General features: G+C 37.9%; 1 protein-coding gene and 1 pseudogene across 1 annotated transcript in view; one reads left to right on the forward strand and one right to left on the reverse strand.

Moving 5' to 3' along the window:
- Positions 1 to 12811, forward strand: part of LOC115411705 (sodium/hydrogen exchanger 9-like) — a 128504-nt gene extending 115693 nt beyond the window's left edge. The window contains exons 15-16 of the mRNA XM_030123922.1: positions 12495 to 12600; positions 12719 to 12811. Coding sequence (XP_029979782.1) covers positions 12495 to 12600; positions 12719 to 12811 — 199 coding nt within the window. The remainder of the gene's footprint in view (positions 1 to 12494; positions 12601 to 12718) is intronic.
- A 2071-nt stretch (positions 12812 to 14882) lies between these two features.
- On the reverse strand, positions 14883 to 17205 carry LOC115411265 (carbohydrate sulfotransferase 2-like; annotated as a pseudogene).
- Positions 17206 to 19077: the final 1872 nt, after the last annotated feature.

Raw genomic sequence — 19077 nt, forward strand, 5'->3', positions numbered from 1 at the left:
AGCAACCTAGCCCACGAGAGTCAAAACAATCATCCGCATTCCTGTATTTCCTTTAGTAGTTCATGTTTGAGTTTTTTTGGTTTTTTTTAATAAATATAAGCTTTTAGTGTGTTTGATGTATAGAGGTAACTACTGAGACTAATTCTGCGTTCCAGGCCATCCGTAACTTGTGTTTTTCTAACCTTCTGCCGGTGACAATGCACTGGAATGGCAGTCAAACCCGTGACTTCCCACCCGTGAACTCGTACTAGATCGATGTACTACCAGTTCTGAGTTCTGATGTCATATAGCCCGTGAAACAACAACGGCGGCCCCCATTGTTTATGCCAAATTGTTTATTAAAACTAGGTGTTGCTCTGACGTTATTTATCCACAAATGTTATGCATAATCAGCAGCTACTCTAGTGTTAGGACCAGATTAAATGAATACCAAATATGTATCCAAATATACAAATAATGTAACATAAAAGATATAACAGCTTCTCTTGCCTTACACGCTGTTTTTCCTCCTCTGTTTCCCTCCATTAAACAAGGAACAAGTACCTCTGGCGATAGAAATGATTGCAAAGGAACTTAAGCCCCGTACGGTCCGCCATGCTGGTTTGTTTACATCTACCTACCACAATTCCTTGCGTTCAGGCATTTTGGCGTGACTTGCCTGGAACATTACAAAGCCCTGAGTCACAGTTTGAAGTCGTGACTTACGGGCTCAAAAACCGGCCTGGAACACAGCATAATTCAATATTTTACCTGCAGTAGGCTAGATTGAGATTTGGTGTGTTTACAGCAGTGCATCGCTTCATGTCATGCTCAGCATTGTGTACATATAAATCATTACTTTCTTTATCTTCCCCTGTACTGGACAAAGCAGATAAAGGGCAGACAAATGAAACATGAAGTGTGAAAATGTGAAATGCCTCATAAAAGCTGTATTCTGTATCCGATGGTATCCATAAATATCTGACTTGGCAGATACAGTGGGAAGTAACATTAGTGAGCTAATGAGCTACGTTAGCTAGTATCAATTATTGTTTATTAATTTAGTAATATAACTTCACTAAATAACTTCATCCACTTCCTCTGCTCTTTACCATTACATTACCATGGGATGTGTTTTATGGACTCTGTGACTCAGTCGGTAGTTAATGAACTTAAGTGGACCTACATCACGTCATGACTTAACCAGTGGACGCATACTTCATATTAACAAATGAACAAGTGCAGTCTTTTACATAACGAACTTTGATTTTTTTCCACGCAAGTACACATGTTCTTATAGTTTTTCTTTGTATGTATGTGTGCTCATACGTATTTAATATACGTATTGTGTTGACATAAGTAGCTACTGTAGTTTAATCATTTTGTGGTATGAAAACAGTTGTGTGTTTCCTCTGTACTAGCATTTTTTTTTTTTTTGGCAGTGCTCCGTTAGCTAGTATCAATTATTGTTTATTAATTTAGTAATATAACTTCACTAAATAACTTCATCCACTTCCTCTGCTCTTTACCATTACATTACCATGGGATGGGTTTTATGGACTCAGTGACCCAGTCTGTAGTTAATGAACTTAAGTGGACCTACATGACGTCATGACTTAACCAGTGGACGCATACTTCATATTAACAAATGAGCAAGTTTAGTCTTTACATAACGAACTTTGATTTTTTTTTCCATACAAGTGCATATGTTTTAAAACTTTTTCTTTGTACATATGTGTGCTCATACGTATTTAACATATGTATTGTGTTGACATAAGTAGCTACTGTAGTTTAATCATTTTGTGGTATGAAAACACTTGTGTCTTTCCTCTGTACTGGCTTTTTTTTTTTTTTTTTTTTTTTTGGCAGTGCTGCATTAGCTAGTATCAATTATTGTTTATTATATTAGTAATATAACTTCACTAAAAAACTTCATCCACTTCCTCTGCTCTTTACCATTACATTACCATGGGATGTGTTTTATGGACTCTGTGACCCAGTCTGTAGTTAATGAACTTAAGTGGACCTACATGACGTCATGACTTAACCAGTGGACGCATACTTCATATTAACAAATGAGCAAGTTTAGTCTTTACATAACGAACTTTGATTTTTTTCCATGCAAGTACACATGTTCTTACAGTTTTTCTTTGTATGTATGTGTGCTCATACGTATTTAACATATGTATTGTGTTGACATAAGTAGCTACTGTAGTTTAATCATTTTGTGGTATGAGAACAGTTGTGTGTTTCCTCTGTACTGGCATTTTTTTTTTTTTTTTTTTTTTGGCAGTGCTGCATTAAGTTTCAGCTAATCTAATTTTACCACTTAATGGCCTCATGACCTGGCCTGGTGGTTTGAAAGGAGCACATCATTTTACTTTATGGACCCTATCTTCCCTGAAGATAGAGAAAAACAATGAAATGTATGCCCAGTAACACACCCATTTCGAGAATTCATTTAATGCATGAATGTGTTAATGTTTTAATATTAGATTTTTTTTTTTTTTTTTTTTTTACCAGAAGTGCATTTAAAGTGAAATACAGTTATTAGAAATGCATAGTTAAATAGTGCTGGCAAACAATTTACAACTCACTTTGGCTTGAAATGCTCTATACCTGCAATTTTACACCACCTGCTTTAGAGGACCGGACTCTGTTAATGGATTTTTTTGTTAAGAGAGTAAAAACTAGACACTCAAATATTAAAAACTAAAAAATAACATTTCAACAAAACAAAATACTTTCTTGAGAGACATTTGGTAACATCACCCTTCAGTGTTTTTAAGATTTCCAAAGCATTTGTTAGGCTGTTAATTTGTGTAAATATCTTCAACATTCTTAAGCAAATGTTCTTCCACATTTGCCTTTTTACTGTTACTTGAATAATTGCAAGTATCTGTGTTGCTGCTGCTAAAACGCCTTCTCACAACATAGTGCTTCCACCACCATTTTTCACAGATTTCCTGTTACATAAAGCGATAATATCTGCCAAGCTACCACAAAACGCAGTGCCTCATATTACTGATAACTGTCTTGGAAGTTGTATGAGTGTCAGGAATACATTTTCCAATCAAACACAATTTTCAAACCCAATCACACTACCATGAAAAGCAGAAAATGTGACTGAAGATTGTTATATATTTTTATTTGTAGCCCCTACCCTCAATGTTCATTAAGTCATAAGCACAACTTTTGCCAATATAGGCATTTAACATATCATTAAAAAGCTTAGATTCTCTGTATTTTTTGCTATTTGGGTATTTTTTTATGAAAATCTTGAGCACTAAAGGAGAATTTATTGAAAAAGTAAATTATTCATGTTCCTTTAGTCATGTTCAGGTAGTCATATATGTTTTAAGGAGATCTGGATAGAGAACATTTCTTAAGTGTACAGTTCTGCAGCATCATCATGTTTAAGTCACATTAATTTATACAGGTGGCAGTGGATAGCACTTGTTCCCAGTGATGAAAGTGTTAAGGTTTTTGCCAGAAATCCATTTTTTTAACGAAAACTGAGCATATGTTCTGGTAAATTAAACGTGTCCGGATCATTTCCGTCTGGTTTGGCAATATTTTAGCCGGAAAATTACGCATAAATCACTCACAAAAGTGTAAATTATGTTTATTTGGGTCTGTCTCATGGGTGTGGCCATATTGCTTTCTTCTCCATTCGACTCGACCAATGAGATGCTCGTTTACAACACAGAACTTGTATTGACGGCTCTGATTGGTCCGTCGATGGCACGTGGTCCGTTTCGCGTCTCTGGAGACAAGATGGCGGATTCGCTTTGAGAGTTTTACTGCCAATGTATTTCGTCTAAATATACTGTAAAATCACGTCAGAATTCGTCATCCTTCAGCGTGGGGACAAACTGAAATGTGAGGCAGGAATCAAAAATAGGTTCAAGTGGTCCTGGCTCAAGGAAACTGATAGAAATGGCGATTTTCTGTCGCAGTATGTCCAGAAGACAAGCAAACCAGGTTGGTTACTCATTGAAGTCATTCAGAAAAGTTCAGGGTTTTTTTCTTTTCTCACTTTCATCACTGTGTGCCTCACAGCAAGAAGGTCCTGGGTTCGATTCCAGCACTAGTCGATGGGGGTGGGACCTTTCTGTGTGGAATTTGCATGTCTGCTTGGGTTCTTTCCAGGTACTCCGGTTTCCTCCCACCATCCAAAGACATGTACTGGTTAATCTCAATTGCCCATAAGTGTGAATCTGACAGTGATTGTTTGTCTCTATATGTCAGCCCTGCGATGAACTGGCGACAAATCCAGTCCTGTCCAGTGTACCCCATATGTAGCAGGGATAGGCTCCAGCGACCCTAGTGAGGATAAAGCAGGCTCAGATAATGAATCACTTATATGTTGCCTTGTCATTTTATCAATATCTGCACTGTGCGAACAACTCAAATCAAACTAAGAAAGCTATAGCTAATTCAATGCCACTCCAACATAATTCATTTTATGCGCAACTCTGAACTATGGATAGTTTGTCACTTCTAAGACTATCGACCTAAAAGCTACTTCACATCTACCCATCACAGTTACTTCCTAAAGGCAACAGATCATTGCAGAAAACAAATTAAAAGTTTGTACAGTTTTTAACTGATGATGAAGGCGTTTTTAATCAATGTTTAGTTCTAATTTACCATTGGATCTTCTGAGAAGCAGAAGGTAATGTTGCATAGAATTACATCCATTGTCTGGCCTAAAAAGAGGCTTAATGAGCATATTTTTCCACTGGAACATTTCTCATTACAGACAAAGAGGAAGTAACACACATAGTAATGCATTCTGCTGAAATTTTACTTGCAACACTTTTTTTGAGTCGACTGAAGCGTTGCATGCTCATGATCAATGCAATCTCTGTAACCATAGTAACTACATGAAGTATGCCCACCCTGTGGCTATAGTTGAAAGTCTACATAGTGGGTTAATTTGCACATTTGACACAACATGTGTGCACTAGGTTTCTGGACTTGTATGTAAATGAGTGAGAGAGTGGAGATGACAGGAGCCCTGAGCGGGATGAAAGGCACAGCTCTGACTGTGTTTCCCATTGGTGGTGGAAAAAAAAAGTCTTATTATGGCTGCTTTGATGTGGACCAGGTGAGAGGAGCCTCAGCCTGGATCCCGCTGCCAGGTAATTGAGCCTCAACTCGTCTTGCGGGTGTCTCATCCTGAGGGTGCACTGTCGCTTCCTTAGCCGTTTCCCTGTCAGCCCGGCTTTAAGCCTCATTAGGACGAGCGTTTTACTCTAAGTGCTGATTTTGACGGACATCAAAGTCTGTTTGATCTTTCCCGTTGAAGTGGTTTGTGCGCTGTGTTTTCAGGGCTGACAGCTGATGTTTTTGTTTTTGAGGCTGCTATCCCAGAGGCCACCCGCGTTTAGGAAATGTGTGGTGGCTAAATTGAATGGTTGGCTTGGTTTTGGGATGAAACATGGTCTGACATGGTAGTTACATTTCTGGCTGTTACTTTTTTTTATATATATATCACATAAAAAGTAGAATAACAGAACAATGATATACAACAGTAACAGCTAGAAGGAGGAGACACAAATTGTGTATATACATGTTGATGTGAGGCCCATCATTTCAGATGCCTTTTTTCATTGTACATTATTATATAGTTGATATAAATATGTGTGCATATGTGCAGCTATGACTTTTATAAATGGGTGCTTCTATGAAACTGATCCCTAAAAACAGGACATGGGGGCTAAAAATTCAATCCATATGTAGACTAATATTATGAAGTAAGTGTGGAAGCACTTTGGGTCTGTTTTAAAAATAAATACTGAGGTAAAAGAGAAACTATTTTTCAGATAAAACACATTTTTATATTATTTTACATTATATTTAATACAAAAATCTGCATGTAACTCGGTGAAAAGGACATGAAAATTACATGCCACTATTTATTTATTTATTTATTTATTTTTATTCTCTCACAGGTACATTTTGGGAACTGAACTAATTATGCAAGGCAGAGTGTTTCACAAAAATGACTGCTGGTGCAAAATCATTCACGACTTATATGCATTTAAATGGGCAGGTTCTGCATGTAACACAAGTGGACACGATGGGTTACATACAAAACCTGGAATGAGACTGAGATTCATGAAAAACCCACATGTCTGGATTAGAAAAAAACACTAGGATTCTCAAATTTAACACAGTGTCTTTATTTATAACAGTATATAAGACCGTTTACAGCCATGTTTTCATGATAAAATGCACTGACACCTAGGTAGCTTTTCATGTCCTAGCCTAATTTTGGTCCTTTTTTTGGCTCAAATATTTTATTAAAAATTCATTAATTTTGGGATGGCTCAGAGCAAGAGTATAATTTTTTTTGACATTTATCTGAGGTCATCATTAGGTACATCCTGGGGGGAAATATGTCTAAATTTCTCTTTTATTATTGGGTCTAAAAAGCTGGCAAAGTGGTAGGTATCAAAATGTACCCAGTTTCCTAGAAGCACTCATATTTAAAGTGAAAATTCAGCTTTTATTAACTTGGAACTTAAAACTATGTCACTGGGGACTGAATTTTTTTTCGTCTGTCTGTTAGCAAGATAACTCAAAATGTTATGGAAGGATTCTGATGAAATTTTCAGGAAATGTTGATTCTGGCACAAGGAACAAATTGTTACATTTGTTCCAACACAACTGATCTGCCTTGGCAGAAGTCTCACCACTCTCAGAATGCTTTTCTAGTTAGTCAGGTTATTCACATTTTTTTGTGAAAGGATAGTTTGTAAATATAAACCTTTTCATGTAATTTTACTTTTTTGCACTACAACAAAGTCAAAAGTGGGAGTTGTTAGTGTTTATAGGTTATTATGTTAGAATTTTACTGGTCCAACCCACTTGAGATTACAATATTATGTAGCCTATGAACTAAAATGATCTTAAAATTCTTGTTTATTAATATGTTCGGTGTAATTTTGGCATTTCACTAATTCATCCCAAAGGTTGGATTGCAATACTGTAATACATGTAGAAATATTTAGGATGGCACATTTTGGACTTTATGTACTGTAGGTTAGGTTTGTCTATAAAAAGACTTTATACAGTTGCGGAAAAAATTATTTCCTCAAAATTCATCAAAAACAATGGTTATGCAATCAAGTACTAACTCCTGTGTGTATCATGTGACTAAAACAGAGAGAAAAGAAAACATGGAATGCCTAAAAGCACTGTTTTTGTCAGTACAATGCCATAGATATTGATGTAAGAAGTTAAATGATTTTGGTTATTATCAAGAAAACATTGAAAGTGGTTTGATATCAGCTCTTAAATCAGTGTTTTTCAACCTTGGGGTCGGGACCCCATGTGGGGTCGCCTGGAATTCAAATGGGGTCACCTGAAATTTCTAGTAATTAAGGAAAAATAAAAACTTACAAATAAAAAATGTGTGGTGAGTTGATAGACAATCACACTTAAAAGATATGACAAACTCTGAAGCTGAAACTGAAGCACTGTGGTTCTGTTTGTCTTTCAAATGTTCATTGTGGTCGGTTTCAGATGCTGCAGCTCTTTCATAATTCATAGTTTGAGTTCTTGTTTGTTCAGTATTAATTGTCAGCCTTGTAAATCCAAGCTGGACTGACTGTACATATCCTGAACAAGGAAAATAAAATTCTCACTTTGTGCAGTAATCTACACCTGGCTTTTCTGCCTCCGTCCATAATAATATACATTATATAGACTAAATGTGGACCAAAATTAACTTTTATTTGCAACATAGTATAACAAACTATTACATTAGCAAAAACAAATTAATTTTAGCCAAAAAAAAATAAAAGTCTCCGTTTTGAATGTTTGGGGTCGCCAGAAATTTGTGATATTAAAATGGGGTCACTAGCCTAAAAGGTTGTGAACCACTGTCTTAAATTAAACTCTTATGAGCTATTTTTGTTGTTATCATTATATTTGTCCAAACGAATGTACCTTTAGTTGTACCAGGCATTAAAATGAACAAGAAATTGAAGAAAACAAGGGGTGGTCTAATAATTTTTTCCATTTACAAGATGATACCAGCTCATAAAAGCATTTCTATATATGTAAGTGCTAGAGTATGTAAGCTGAATGAACATACAGCACTTAAAGCATGTACTGTGCTACTGGTGAGAGGTCAGTTAAAGGTGACGTGTAGGACATGAAGGACGGGAACGATACCCGAGCGGCAGTTGGCCTTCGCCCCACAATACTGCTCAGCATGTTCTCCCACTCATACAGTACAGTCCACTCAGCCCCACAGAGACACACACACAACTGTAACACCATTGTGTATGAGAACGCAGCTCTCACAGCCATAATTACCACTGGTATCTAGTATTATGCCGACGTAGAACAGGAGGTAAGAGGACAACTCACTCTGGCAGGTCTCGAGGAAGTTGTTATTGTCCCCTCATCCCAGCGCTGTAATAACCACACTCCTCTCTCTGTGTCCCTCATTGAAAACATTTATAAATAAATCCTGTTAGCTGGCAGAATAATGCCTGTAATTCCCACTACTTGCATTTTGCTGATAACAGCACCAGCGTATACAAATTGGTGCCAAATAACATTTTAGATCATTTTCCTCCACTCTTTTGTTTTTGTGCTTATGCCAGGGTATTGTGTACTTGCAAGCTACTTCTAAGCCCATTCATTGCAGGCTCTCAGGTACAAAGGTTGCTTATTTTAACTAGAAACAGTTAAGTATTGTGTTTTTCAGGAGCACAAGCAAAGCGTCATATCCCGCCGAAGTCTAATTATTAATCGAAAACTATTATTTAAAAGATTATGTAACGGAGAGGACGCTGTATTCATTTTATTACAGTATCAGATGTCACCACCGCGCCTCTGTATCTGAAAAGAACAGCACGGTATGTGATTGTGAGAATCAAACGATAGCCTCCTATCACAGGTGTTGGGTTTAAATGTGCTTCGCTGAACTGTAAAACCCAATCAGTCTTTATTTCTTCTGTCAGCGCTGATCACCGTATCGTCTTTTATCACCACTTACACTCATTAAAAAGCCGCAAACTGCATTAGCATTCATAACACCCCTCTTATTTCCATCCTGTTGACAATAACAGTAGGACTTTTTATTTATCAGATACAAGCTAATACTACAAATCTTTATTTATCTATCTGTTCTGCTTGTTTACAGCATGTAATTTTCCTTAGTGACCTATTTGGTTTTATTACTTTAGACGGCTCTCCAGCAGACATGAGCTAGTAGATTAAATATGATAACATTTTAGTAATCGGTAACAGAAATAGCACCAGCACCTCAAGCTTGAATGACTAATATCCAGCTCTCTGCAGTAAATGAAGTGCCATTGGCATTTACTGACACTAAGCTGATAATGGTCTTACGAAGGGAGCAGTATTCTTAATGGAACTGCAAAATTTCTTGCATCTCAGTGCTTGGATTCGGTGCAGTGATGTGAGTGAAATGTGAAAAGGGCTGTGTCATTGTTCAGGCCTGGTGGAAGAGACTCACTTTCTGTTGGGTGTTTTTTTTTTTTTTTCTTTTGCTCGCATTGTTAAAAAAGCAGCAGAGGTTAATTTCAGGTAATATGACAGAAAAGTGCTTGAGGGAAATGATAACTGACGTGACGCGTGCTTTATTTGTGTACAGAGCATGACACATCCCATTTATTGTATAAGGAATGTGACACCGACTGCAAAATGTTAGTTGTTTTAACCAGAGAAACACGTTAACAGAACACTCAAGGCAAAAAGTGTATATTTCCCATTTCTTGAAGATAATTTCTGTTTAAGATAATGCTCAGATAAACACTCTGTGTTTCTATGTATGACGTATTATTCTGCCAAAAACAATGACTCACATCAACAAATTTTTTTGCAACATAATCACTCGACTCTGACCGCCTAATTTGTCCACCCACATTTGTTCCTTAATAAAAAACATTCACAAAAATCTGTCTTCCACCTGTGATGAACTTAACTGAGTAACAGTTAAATATGTTATACCTTGATCTTCTAACCTAGGCTCTGTCAAACTCATTTTAGTTCAGGGGCCAAGTTCAGCTCAATATGATCTCAAATGGACCAGACCAGTAAAATAATAACAGTGAAAAAAGTCAAATTACATGATGAAAATGTTTACATCTACAAACTATCCTTTAACCCTTTATTTGTCAATTATTAGTTACCTTAGTCAAGATTTTTTTTTCCTGAGTGTTTTTATTCCTCTTTAGGCATGGCAAAAAAACAATGAGATTGAGGTTTTTTTTTTGTTTTTTTTTTGTTTTTTTTAAATGAACCTATTTCTCATGGAGTTACAAAAATGTCCACTCATTTGGACACCATGTGTTTAATTTTTGAAGCAAAGAAACATGTATTTAACCCTTTCATGCATTGTGGTCACTCCAGTGGACAGTTCTTCTATAGCTGTTTTCTTGTATATTTATGGGTTTTGTTGTTTTAGTTCCATATGAGCCAACACAGTGGACACTTATGCAACGTCCCATAATACACTGCAATTCATACCATTACTATAACTTTGCTGTTCTTGATAAACCTGATCTGCAGTAACATGTTTAAGTGTAAATCAGTTGTTATTTGTTAGACAAAAAGAGTTCTTTTTTTGCATATTATATGAGGTAATAACTAGCATTGGAGTATGGTAAAATGTGAGAAAACAAATTAGCAGCCTTAAAAATGTTTTTATTTCATTGTTTTCATTTTACTTTCTGATACTGGGTTTTAAATACATATTTCTTTACTTAAAAAATTAAATGCATGGACATTTTTGTAACTCCATGAAAAAAAAAAACTCGATCACAATTTTTTTTTTATGCCAAAGGAGGTATAAAAACCCTCCAAAAAAAAAATCTGACCAAGGTTCTCATAATTCATGCATGAAAGGGTTAAAATGCAATATCAGAAAGTGATATACTGTGTGAAAGCTAAGAAAGAAAAGCACTTTTGATGCAGCTTATCTGTTTTCTCACCTTTTATCATACTCTAATACTAGTTCTTACTCACTTCATGGAGATAATATTAAAAAAAAAAACTTTTTCTTTAAGAAAACTGTTAATTACAGTCTAATAACAAGTAGCAACTGATTTACACCCAATCATGTTACTGCAGATCAAGTTTATCAAGAGGTTACATTAATGGTATGAATTTCACTGTATGGGATGGTGCGTAAGTGTCCAGTTTTGGCTGATATGCAACTAAAACAACAAAACCCATGAATATATAAGGGAACAGCTGGAGAATAACTGACCACTATGCATGAAAGGGTTAAAAATGTGAATAACATGAACAACCTGAAATCTCTTAAGAAAAATAAGTGCAATTTAACAAATATGATGCCTCAGTTTATAATTTATACATGTACATTACAATTAACAGATCACAATACATAAAACATTTAGTAACAGGCAGGATATTATTAAAATTACATCTATTTTTCTGAAGACATGTCAGGTTGTTTGTGTTTTTTCAGGTTATTCACATTTTTTGTGAAAGGATATTTTTAAATGTAAACATTTTCATGTATTTTCCCTTTTTTTTTTTTTAACACTAAAACAAAGAGAAAACTGGAGTTGTCATTATTAATACAGGGTTTCTGCGGGTCATTAAAAGCATTAAATCATTAATAGATTTTGTGGAAACTTAAATTAAAAAGCATTAAATTCAATGTCCAGAGGCTTTAAAAAATGAAATACACTCGATGGGGAAAATATACTTTGTTATTCACGATTTATTTTGATTATATAAACATTTAATAATTTGATCGAAAATATAGTGTGATTGACAGGCAGAACCCTTTAATTGGCTATGTTTATGGCTGATAGATGAAGTCACAACACTGGATGCTTGGAATGCAACGTGCTGTGAGCGTACTCATACTGTGTGAGTGGAGGGAATATTAGCAAATGTCAGAAAAATGGGAAAATGAAAGTTTCAGCAGAAGTGGTAAGAGGAGGAACTCTTCAGAACCTGGTAAACCATCATAAAACTATGTATAAAACTGTATCTGCAGTTGGACATGGACATTAAATTTATTTCAAGTGGCATTAAAAAGGGCATTAAAAACCATTAAATTAGGTTTGCTGATACCTGTAGAAACCCTGTTATAGGTGATTGTGAGCATTTTACTGGTCCTGACCCACTTTAGATCCTATTGGTCTGTATGTGGAACCTGAACTAAAACGATTTTAACATCCTTTATCATTAATATCTTCAGTGTAGTTGTTTTCATTTCACAAATTCATCTGGTATGTTTGACACCCGTGTTCTAACCCTATGTGTAAAACTGTAAAGTACATTTATGAAGCGGTACAACTGCATGTTTTAACAGAAGCTCCAAATGTGCCTCTCGTAGGATGTGTTTTGGCTCCGCTGCAAATGTTAGTCATGACCCAAAGCCAGATTTGGAACAGGCTAAAAATGCACTATTTTCCTCTGTGCTGTTCACTGCCGTGGACTCTTACACACTCACACAGTTTTGGCACAATGCTTTAACAAGGTCACAGATATATAAAACCTGCGTTGACCCATTGTGGTCCGCCGCTGACCGACTCTCTGCCACAATGGTGTGGGATATTTGCCAGACTCTTCAGCAGCCCCTATGTCCACAAGGTGCAGTAAGACTTCCTGTGTTACTAAATATATACCGTTACATACTGCGATAATCTGAACATAAAAGGAAAGGCTGTTTGGAGAAGTGACAACTGAAAAGTGCATCTTTGTCGTTTAGGATGAGGAGCAGCTGTGTGAGACTGCCCTGCACAAGACGACATTATCTGCGATTTGGAAAAAACAGAGGACCCCCTGTATGCGAGGCCGGTGATTCTGGATCGGACCACCAGGAGGATCTGCTGGAGGGAGACCTGGGGCTTGGCAATGCCCCAGCCCTCAGGGAGGCCTGAGTCTCCAGGAGGAGGACCTTTAACCCCAGTTTAATCAGCCCATGCTACCCCGAGGCTAAGGTCCTACTCCCACAGTGAATGGGGTCAGTGAGTGGTGCATCTGAGAGGAGCCGGCCCGGAGTAGCACTTACAAACAGCCCCTAAAAGGTCATGCACTCCCCTCTTGTGCTGACATGCATGCAGAAACTCATGCACAGGGCGAGAAAAACAATTGCAAAGGCCACTGCTCTTTCTGTTGTTCTGCTGCTGGTATTCATTGCTTGTGTTATTTTTTTGCGAGGGAGATTTAAAGAATTCAAAACACTGCCATTTTTAATCTATACACCTACACACAACAAACATGAAGCAGGGTTCACGTACCCTTTGTGCGCAGTGTTTTTTCTTGCGTAAGCAGGTTTTGTCATTTCCCGGTGAAAATGCAACATGTAAAGTCACACATTAATACCAGGTGAACTGTTGGTTACATAACATCTAACCTTTAGGGGAAAATTGCTCCGGAACATCTACTGTGATTGAATACAATTTCCACTAATCAACTAAAATGCTATTTTTGCTCCAACTTTACTTTGCTCTTCTCCACTCATTATTAAACTTTTATTACACTGTTTTTCTTACAATCCTTTACAGATTTAAATGTATTCTGGTGATATATTACCCCCCACCCCCCCCCCCCCTCCATGACCTCGCTTATCATTCTGTGGTGTCCTCAAATACTTCCAAATGCTTAAGCTATTAACAGCATTTGGAAAAAAGACTATTAGCATGAAGGTTTCCACCGAGTTCTTTAATTATAGATTGCAACTTGGCTGCTTTTGAGTGCATCATTATAAATCTGAGAGGCCCTCTCCCCATGAGTGAGGCAGCCTGTTGTGTAGTACACAAATCCATTCTATGAAGGTTAAGTTTTGTGAGATATGCACTGTTTCCTCTCATATTAATAAAGCATTGTCCTTGAAGTGAAGGCTTTTCCGTTGTATATTATGTATGCATGGTTGCATCTATGGAATGCTGCTCTGTTTCAATTCTGAATTGCTGCAAAAATGACAGTGAATTGTCTTGTTTACAAAAGAGAGTGAGTGATAGCAGCAGCATTTCATCATGTCCTCAGTGGAAATGTTCAACCTTTAGCGCCGCAGTTTACAAAAAAAAAGTAACAAAAAGCAAACGTACCTTATTTTTTATCTTAACCCGGAAGGGAAAGGAATTTGTGATCGTTTCAGGTTTTGAAAATCGTCAAGGTGAGTAAATCCTTAACAGCCTTATCTCTTACACATTCTGATCATGGTCAAAACATGATAAATGTTCCCATCCGAGAACAACCCGTAGATCTACACCTGCAAGCAACAGCATCCATCTCTGAGCGGAAAACAGTAAAAACCTGCTCACACTAAGGTCTTACACCGTTTCCATGTAATTTTACTATTACAAAAAAAAAACTGCTGAATGTATTCATTTTGCTCAGAACTACAATTTCAACTCTTACTTCAGTAAATGCTCTTTAAAGTATGTTCCTGTCATGTAGCATTTGCATATAATGGTGTCATTTTTTTGAACCATTCTCTGAGACTTTTAGTAAGGTGTTTTCATAGAATTGCCATGGAATTGAAGCTCTTAAGTGACTGTAATGATATACCGCTAGCAGCTCTGTTTCATTCTGTGACGATGACAAATAATATTCTTATGACATTATGTTATTGTTCCAAATAGCAGGAATGTTAGTCCTCATTTCAGCTCGGTTGTTCTCAAGTGGTGAGAGAGGCACAATGGGAGCTAGGGATTGCACACATTTCTTAACAAGAAAAAATATTACATCGTCTGCACACAATTGAAAGTACATATTCATTCAGTGAGTCATGATGGATGTTATGTTCTTAATTTAAGAGATTTTTGTCTTATGCACCAAGCTTTAAGAACCACTATATATTTTTTTATCATGTTTTTCCAAAGTACAGCAGTGTGAGGTGTTCAAACACAGATGCATAAACTCTCTTGTCAGCTCTGAACTTTACTCAATGCAATAATCCCAGATCATGTATTTTATAAGAGCAAGCAATTGTAAACATTTGAAATGGTAAAACGGACCGCTTACACTGACACTGAGAAAGACTTTCCAGCTGCAGAGCCTTGACATTATCCACAGTGCATGATATGAGATCATCTGGTGACAAAAATTCAAAAGATCCCTCAACATTTTTTTTTTTTTTTTTCTGGGAAAAGCACTACTGCTGCTCTGATGTAGCCTACTCATCACACTTCTACCTATGGCACATCAACAAACCAATTTATTGATTGTCTCTGACTTGGACCGGATATTACAAATAGACATTAGCAATGAGCTTTTTTTTTTTAACCACTTGTTCTTTGTTTGTTTTCATTCATCCACTATTTTCACTTTTACAGACGGTATGGAGACTGAAAAAAAAACATATTTTGTAAGGTTTTGAACATTCAAAAATAACTCCAAAACATCCACTTTGAAGTGTCATCATAACAAGATATATGATTATACAGTTGTTTTTTCCTTTCTTTTTTTCAGCGTCACTATTTGAAGTGCTTGTTCATAGGCCTTGCATTGTCAAACACATCCAATATTCCAGTATAAAGAAGTGGTCCCTTCAAATACCACTGCAATCAACTGAGGGAAACGAGATACATTCCAGATGTGGCCAGTGGATCTCCTCAAACACTGAATAAAGTAAAGCTTTAATTCCACAATAAGAGGAAACGGCACTCGATGCAAAATGAACATTAAATTAAACGGTCTTTGGTGGTGAGGACATTTTCACAGTCTGGAGTGTGTCAGTAGTGATTTGCTTAAGTCCTTGGCCTCCCCGGCTGTTCTGACTCTTTCATACCCTAGTACAGACATGGCGTGGTGGCAGTAGTCCTCCACTTGTTTGATCTGTTGAATGCTGAGCACTGTTCTCCATGCACTAGCAGCCTGTGTGGCATTCCTGGATGAGACTATGGAATGGCTTAGAGGATGAACTGGAGCCACTGGTCATGTTTAATGCAAATGACTCGATGTCGTGGTTGGCGGTGAGGTTGGCAAAGCGGTAGATGCTCCGCAAGATCTTAACCGGGTTCTCGACCAGGTCCTCGTACCGTACGGCCATGTATTTCCCCTTTAGCCAGCTGGGTGGGTTTAAGGCAGTCCTCAAAGTCCTGGATGTCGGTCGCAGATCACCTCCATCGCTCCTATAGAGTGATAGTCTGAGCCGTCCTTCTTGTTGGCTTTGTGACCCGGTCCACGAAAGGTATCGGCCGAAGTTTAGGGTCCCTACTGCGGACCACCTGCAAATTCTCCCTAATCAGGCCATGTCTGGATTTGATCCTGGAGTTGGCACCGCCGTGGGTCTCTGACAAGGTGTATCACCTTAATCCAAAGAGGTGGTCCTCCATGAGCGGGGCAACACGTTAACGTCCAAAATGCTACCCCTTTAATGACTATGGTGTATATTTGAGGCACTCCTCCTCCAACAGTCTAAGGCTCTGAGGGGGGCACTTTTACACACCTTATCGTCCACCATCCCCACCCCTCCTTCCTGTAGGCTGAGCACAGGGGATAGGAGCACACGACTTATTGAGGGTGGCTCCAAAGAGTCCTAGGGAGGTGAAATTCTTGCCCCCTGGGCTGTTGTAAAGTTGGAAAACAGACAGATCACAGCGGTATAAAGAGCTAAGCATGTCCCTGGCTGCCCCTTGTAAAGACACGGCGTCACCCGGGTACAGTTTCTGCCAGATGTGCCACATCGGCTCGTACAAGAAGAACACTTCGGGATTTTGGTTAAAAAGCTCTCCGAAAAAGGGACGATCCTGACCTCCAGGTGGTCAGAACGTAGATGAGCTGTCTCTTTTTAGCCAGCGAAGGCCTGTACAGGAAGCGGATGTCAGATCTGCTCTGATAGGTGGTGCTCCTCATCTGATGGTACACTGCTGGGGCTCTTTAGTCCATTTATAATTAGCCAAGTTGAGCATTGGTGAGGACCAGCATAAGAAATAGGCCATGATAAGACGATCCTCTTCCTGCGGAGGACTTTCATGACGATTCCAGGCTGTGCTATTATCTTGGTATGATTCCTGTAGGTTTTGAGCTTCCTCCCAAAGCCGGCATCCTTCTCCCAAGGCGCTGTCAACTTCAGTGGTTGATGATACTGTTTGCCTCTCATCTGTACCCTCAGAGTGGCTCCCACCACTGGAAGAAAGCTCCTCACATTTGACAAGAGAGAACAAGCCGGTCAGAAGGATGGATGGAACCTGTACTGGTAATGGATACCCAGATGGTTATGTAATACAGTCACCACAACACGATGTCCTGTTTTCCCTGCACTGCGCAACGCTCTTCACAGGAATAAAGGCTTAGATGACGCTTTCAGTCCATGTCGGTGGTTGCGGTGTGTCAAAACAAAAAGCAAGGAGCCTTCATCGCAGAACCAGACGCCCTGTTTGTCCGTGTTCAGCTCACACATCCCTGCGCGCTTCTCATCTCACGCATCCTTCTAAACGCCCGTGCGAAAATCCACGCATCGCTCACAAAGAAACAAACAAACAAAAAAACCCGTCACTGACTTTTTCACGACTCGTATCATTCCGCATCTGCCATGAAACGAGCAGTCGGAGGATCAGTCCTCTACACTTACTGCGTCTTCTTCCTGTCGCTCTGCTCGTCCAACTAAAAACAACCGGACCGATTCAATCAGAATACAGGACTAAGACCCGCCACACCGACCACCGATTGGTTGTCTTCGCTGCGTGTCGTGCGTCATCGCGCTGCGTCATTGGATCCGCGCTGCGTCCGTCTACTTTTCAGGCACATCTTCAGCTCCCACAGATCACAGATAGATGGTAGACTGTGGGAAATGATGCTGTTGTTATGGTTCACAGAGCTCTACCTCACTCTCTCTGCATCCGTACTTGGCTCCACCCCCGTGCAGACACAATCAGACCTGTACTTCTGCTGTGGAGGCTTTGTTTACTAAAGACACAAACACATCCATCCCCTTTGTCTTCATCACTGCTCTTTTTTTTTTTTTTTTGTCCTTATACTTTATTTACATATTATCGTATACACATAGACCAGAACATGGCATGGAGAAAAAAAAACACAATGCTTGAGGTGAGGCAGGAAGAAATTAACCGTTTCCATGCATGATTGTGAGAACCTGAGTCAAGATTTATTTTTGAGTGTTTTTATTCCTCCTTAGCCATGACAAAAAAACAATGTATCGAGTTTTTTTTTTCTATGGAGTTACAAAAATATCCATGCATTTAATTTTTGAAGTAAAAACACATGTGTTTAACCCTTTCATGCACAATTATGAGAACCTTAATCAAGATTTTTTTTCCCTGAGTGGTTTTTATTCCTCTTTAGGCATGAAAAAAAACAATGCGACTGAAAAATTTTCTTATGAAAAAAAAAAAAGTAAAAAAAAAAAAAAAAAAAAAAATAGTAATATAATAATAATAAAATTCTTATGAAGCTATTTTTCAAGAAGTTGCAAAAATGTCCACTCAGCTAGAGACCATGCGTTTAATTTTTGAAGCAAAGAAACATGTATTTACTGATAAATTGCGTGAAAACTATAACTATTACGCTCAGCGGAGATCTATACAATGTTACCAATTCATGTCAGAAAGCATATGTAATGTGTTAAGACCTTAATAAAGATATGTGTAAAAAAAAAACAAAAAAAAAAAAAATGAATATACAAGAGAAGAGCTGTAGAATAACTGTCCACTGTAGTGAGCAGTATGCATGAAAGGGTTAAAACCCAATTTCAGAAAGTAATATGAAAACAATGAATAAAAACTTTTTTTGTTTTTTTTTTTTTTGTTTTCATTGTGCATCTCAGAAGTACAATACAAAAAGAAAAAGAAATTCACATTTTATAATACAAGATTCTGTGACCCCCCCCCCCCCCACAGAAACCAGTGGCGACCCCCATACCAACCCAATCTGGATCTCAGAATACAAAAAACAATTAATAAAGACAAATACATGTATATAGATGAAAGAGAATATAATTTACAGATATAAACAGAATAGTGATCAGGAGAGTCATAGACAATTATGTTGCACTCTTTCTTTAACCATAAAATAAATACCATCCCACATACTAAGCGTTTTTCGACTGGCTGCATGCATCCGGCCCACTGACCTCTACATCATAACTATATCTAGAAAATA

Source organism: Sphaeramia orbicularis, chromosome 20 (assembly GCF_902148855.1).
Source record: "Sphaeramia orbicularis chromosome 20, fSphaOr1.1, whole genome shotgun sequence".
NCBI lineage: Eukaryota > Metazoa > Chordata > Actinopteri > Kurtiformes > Apogonidae > Sphaeramia > Sphaeramia orbicularis.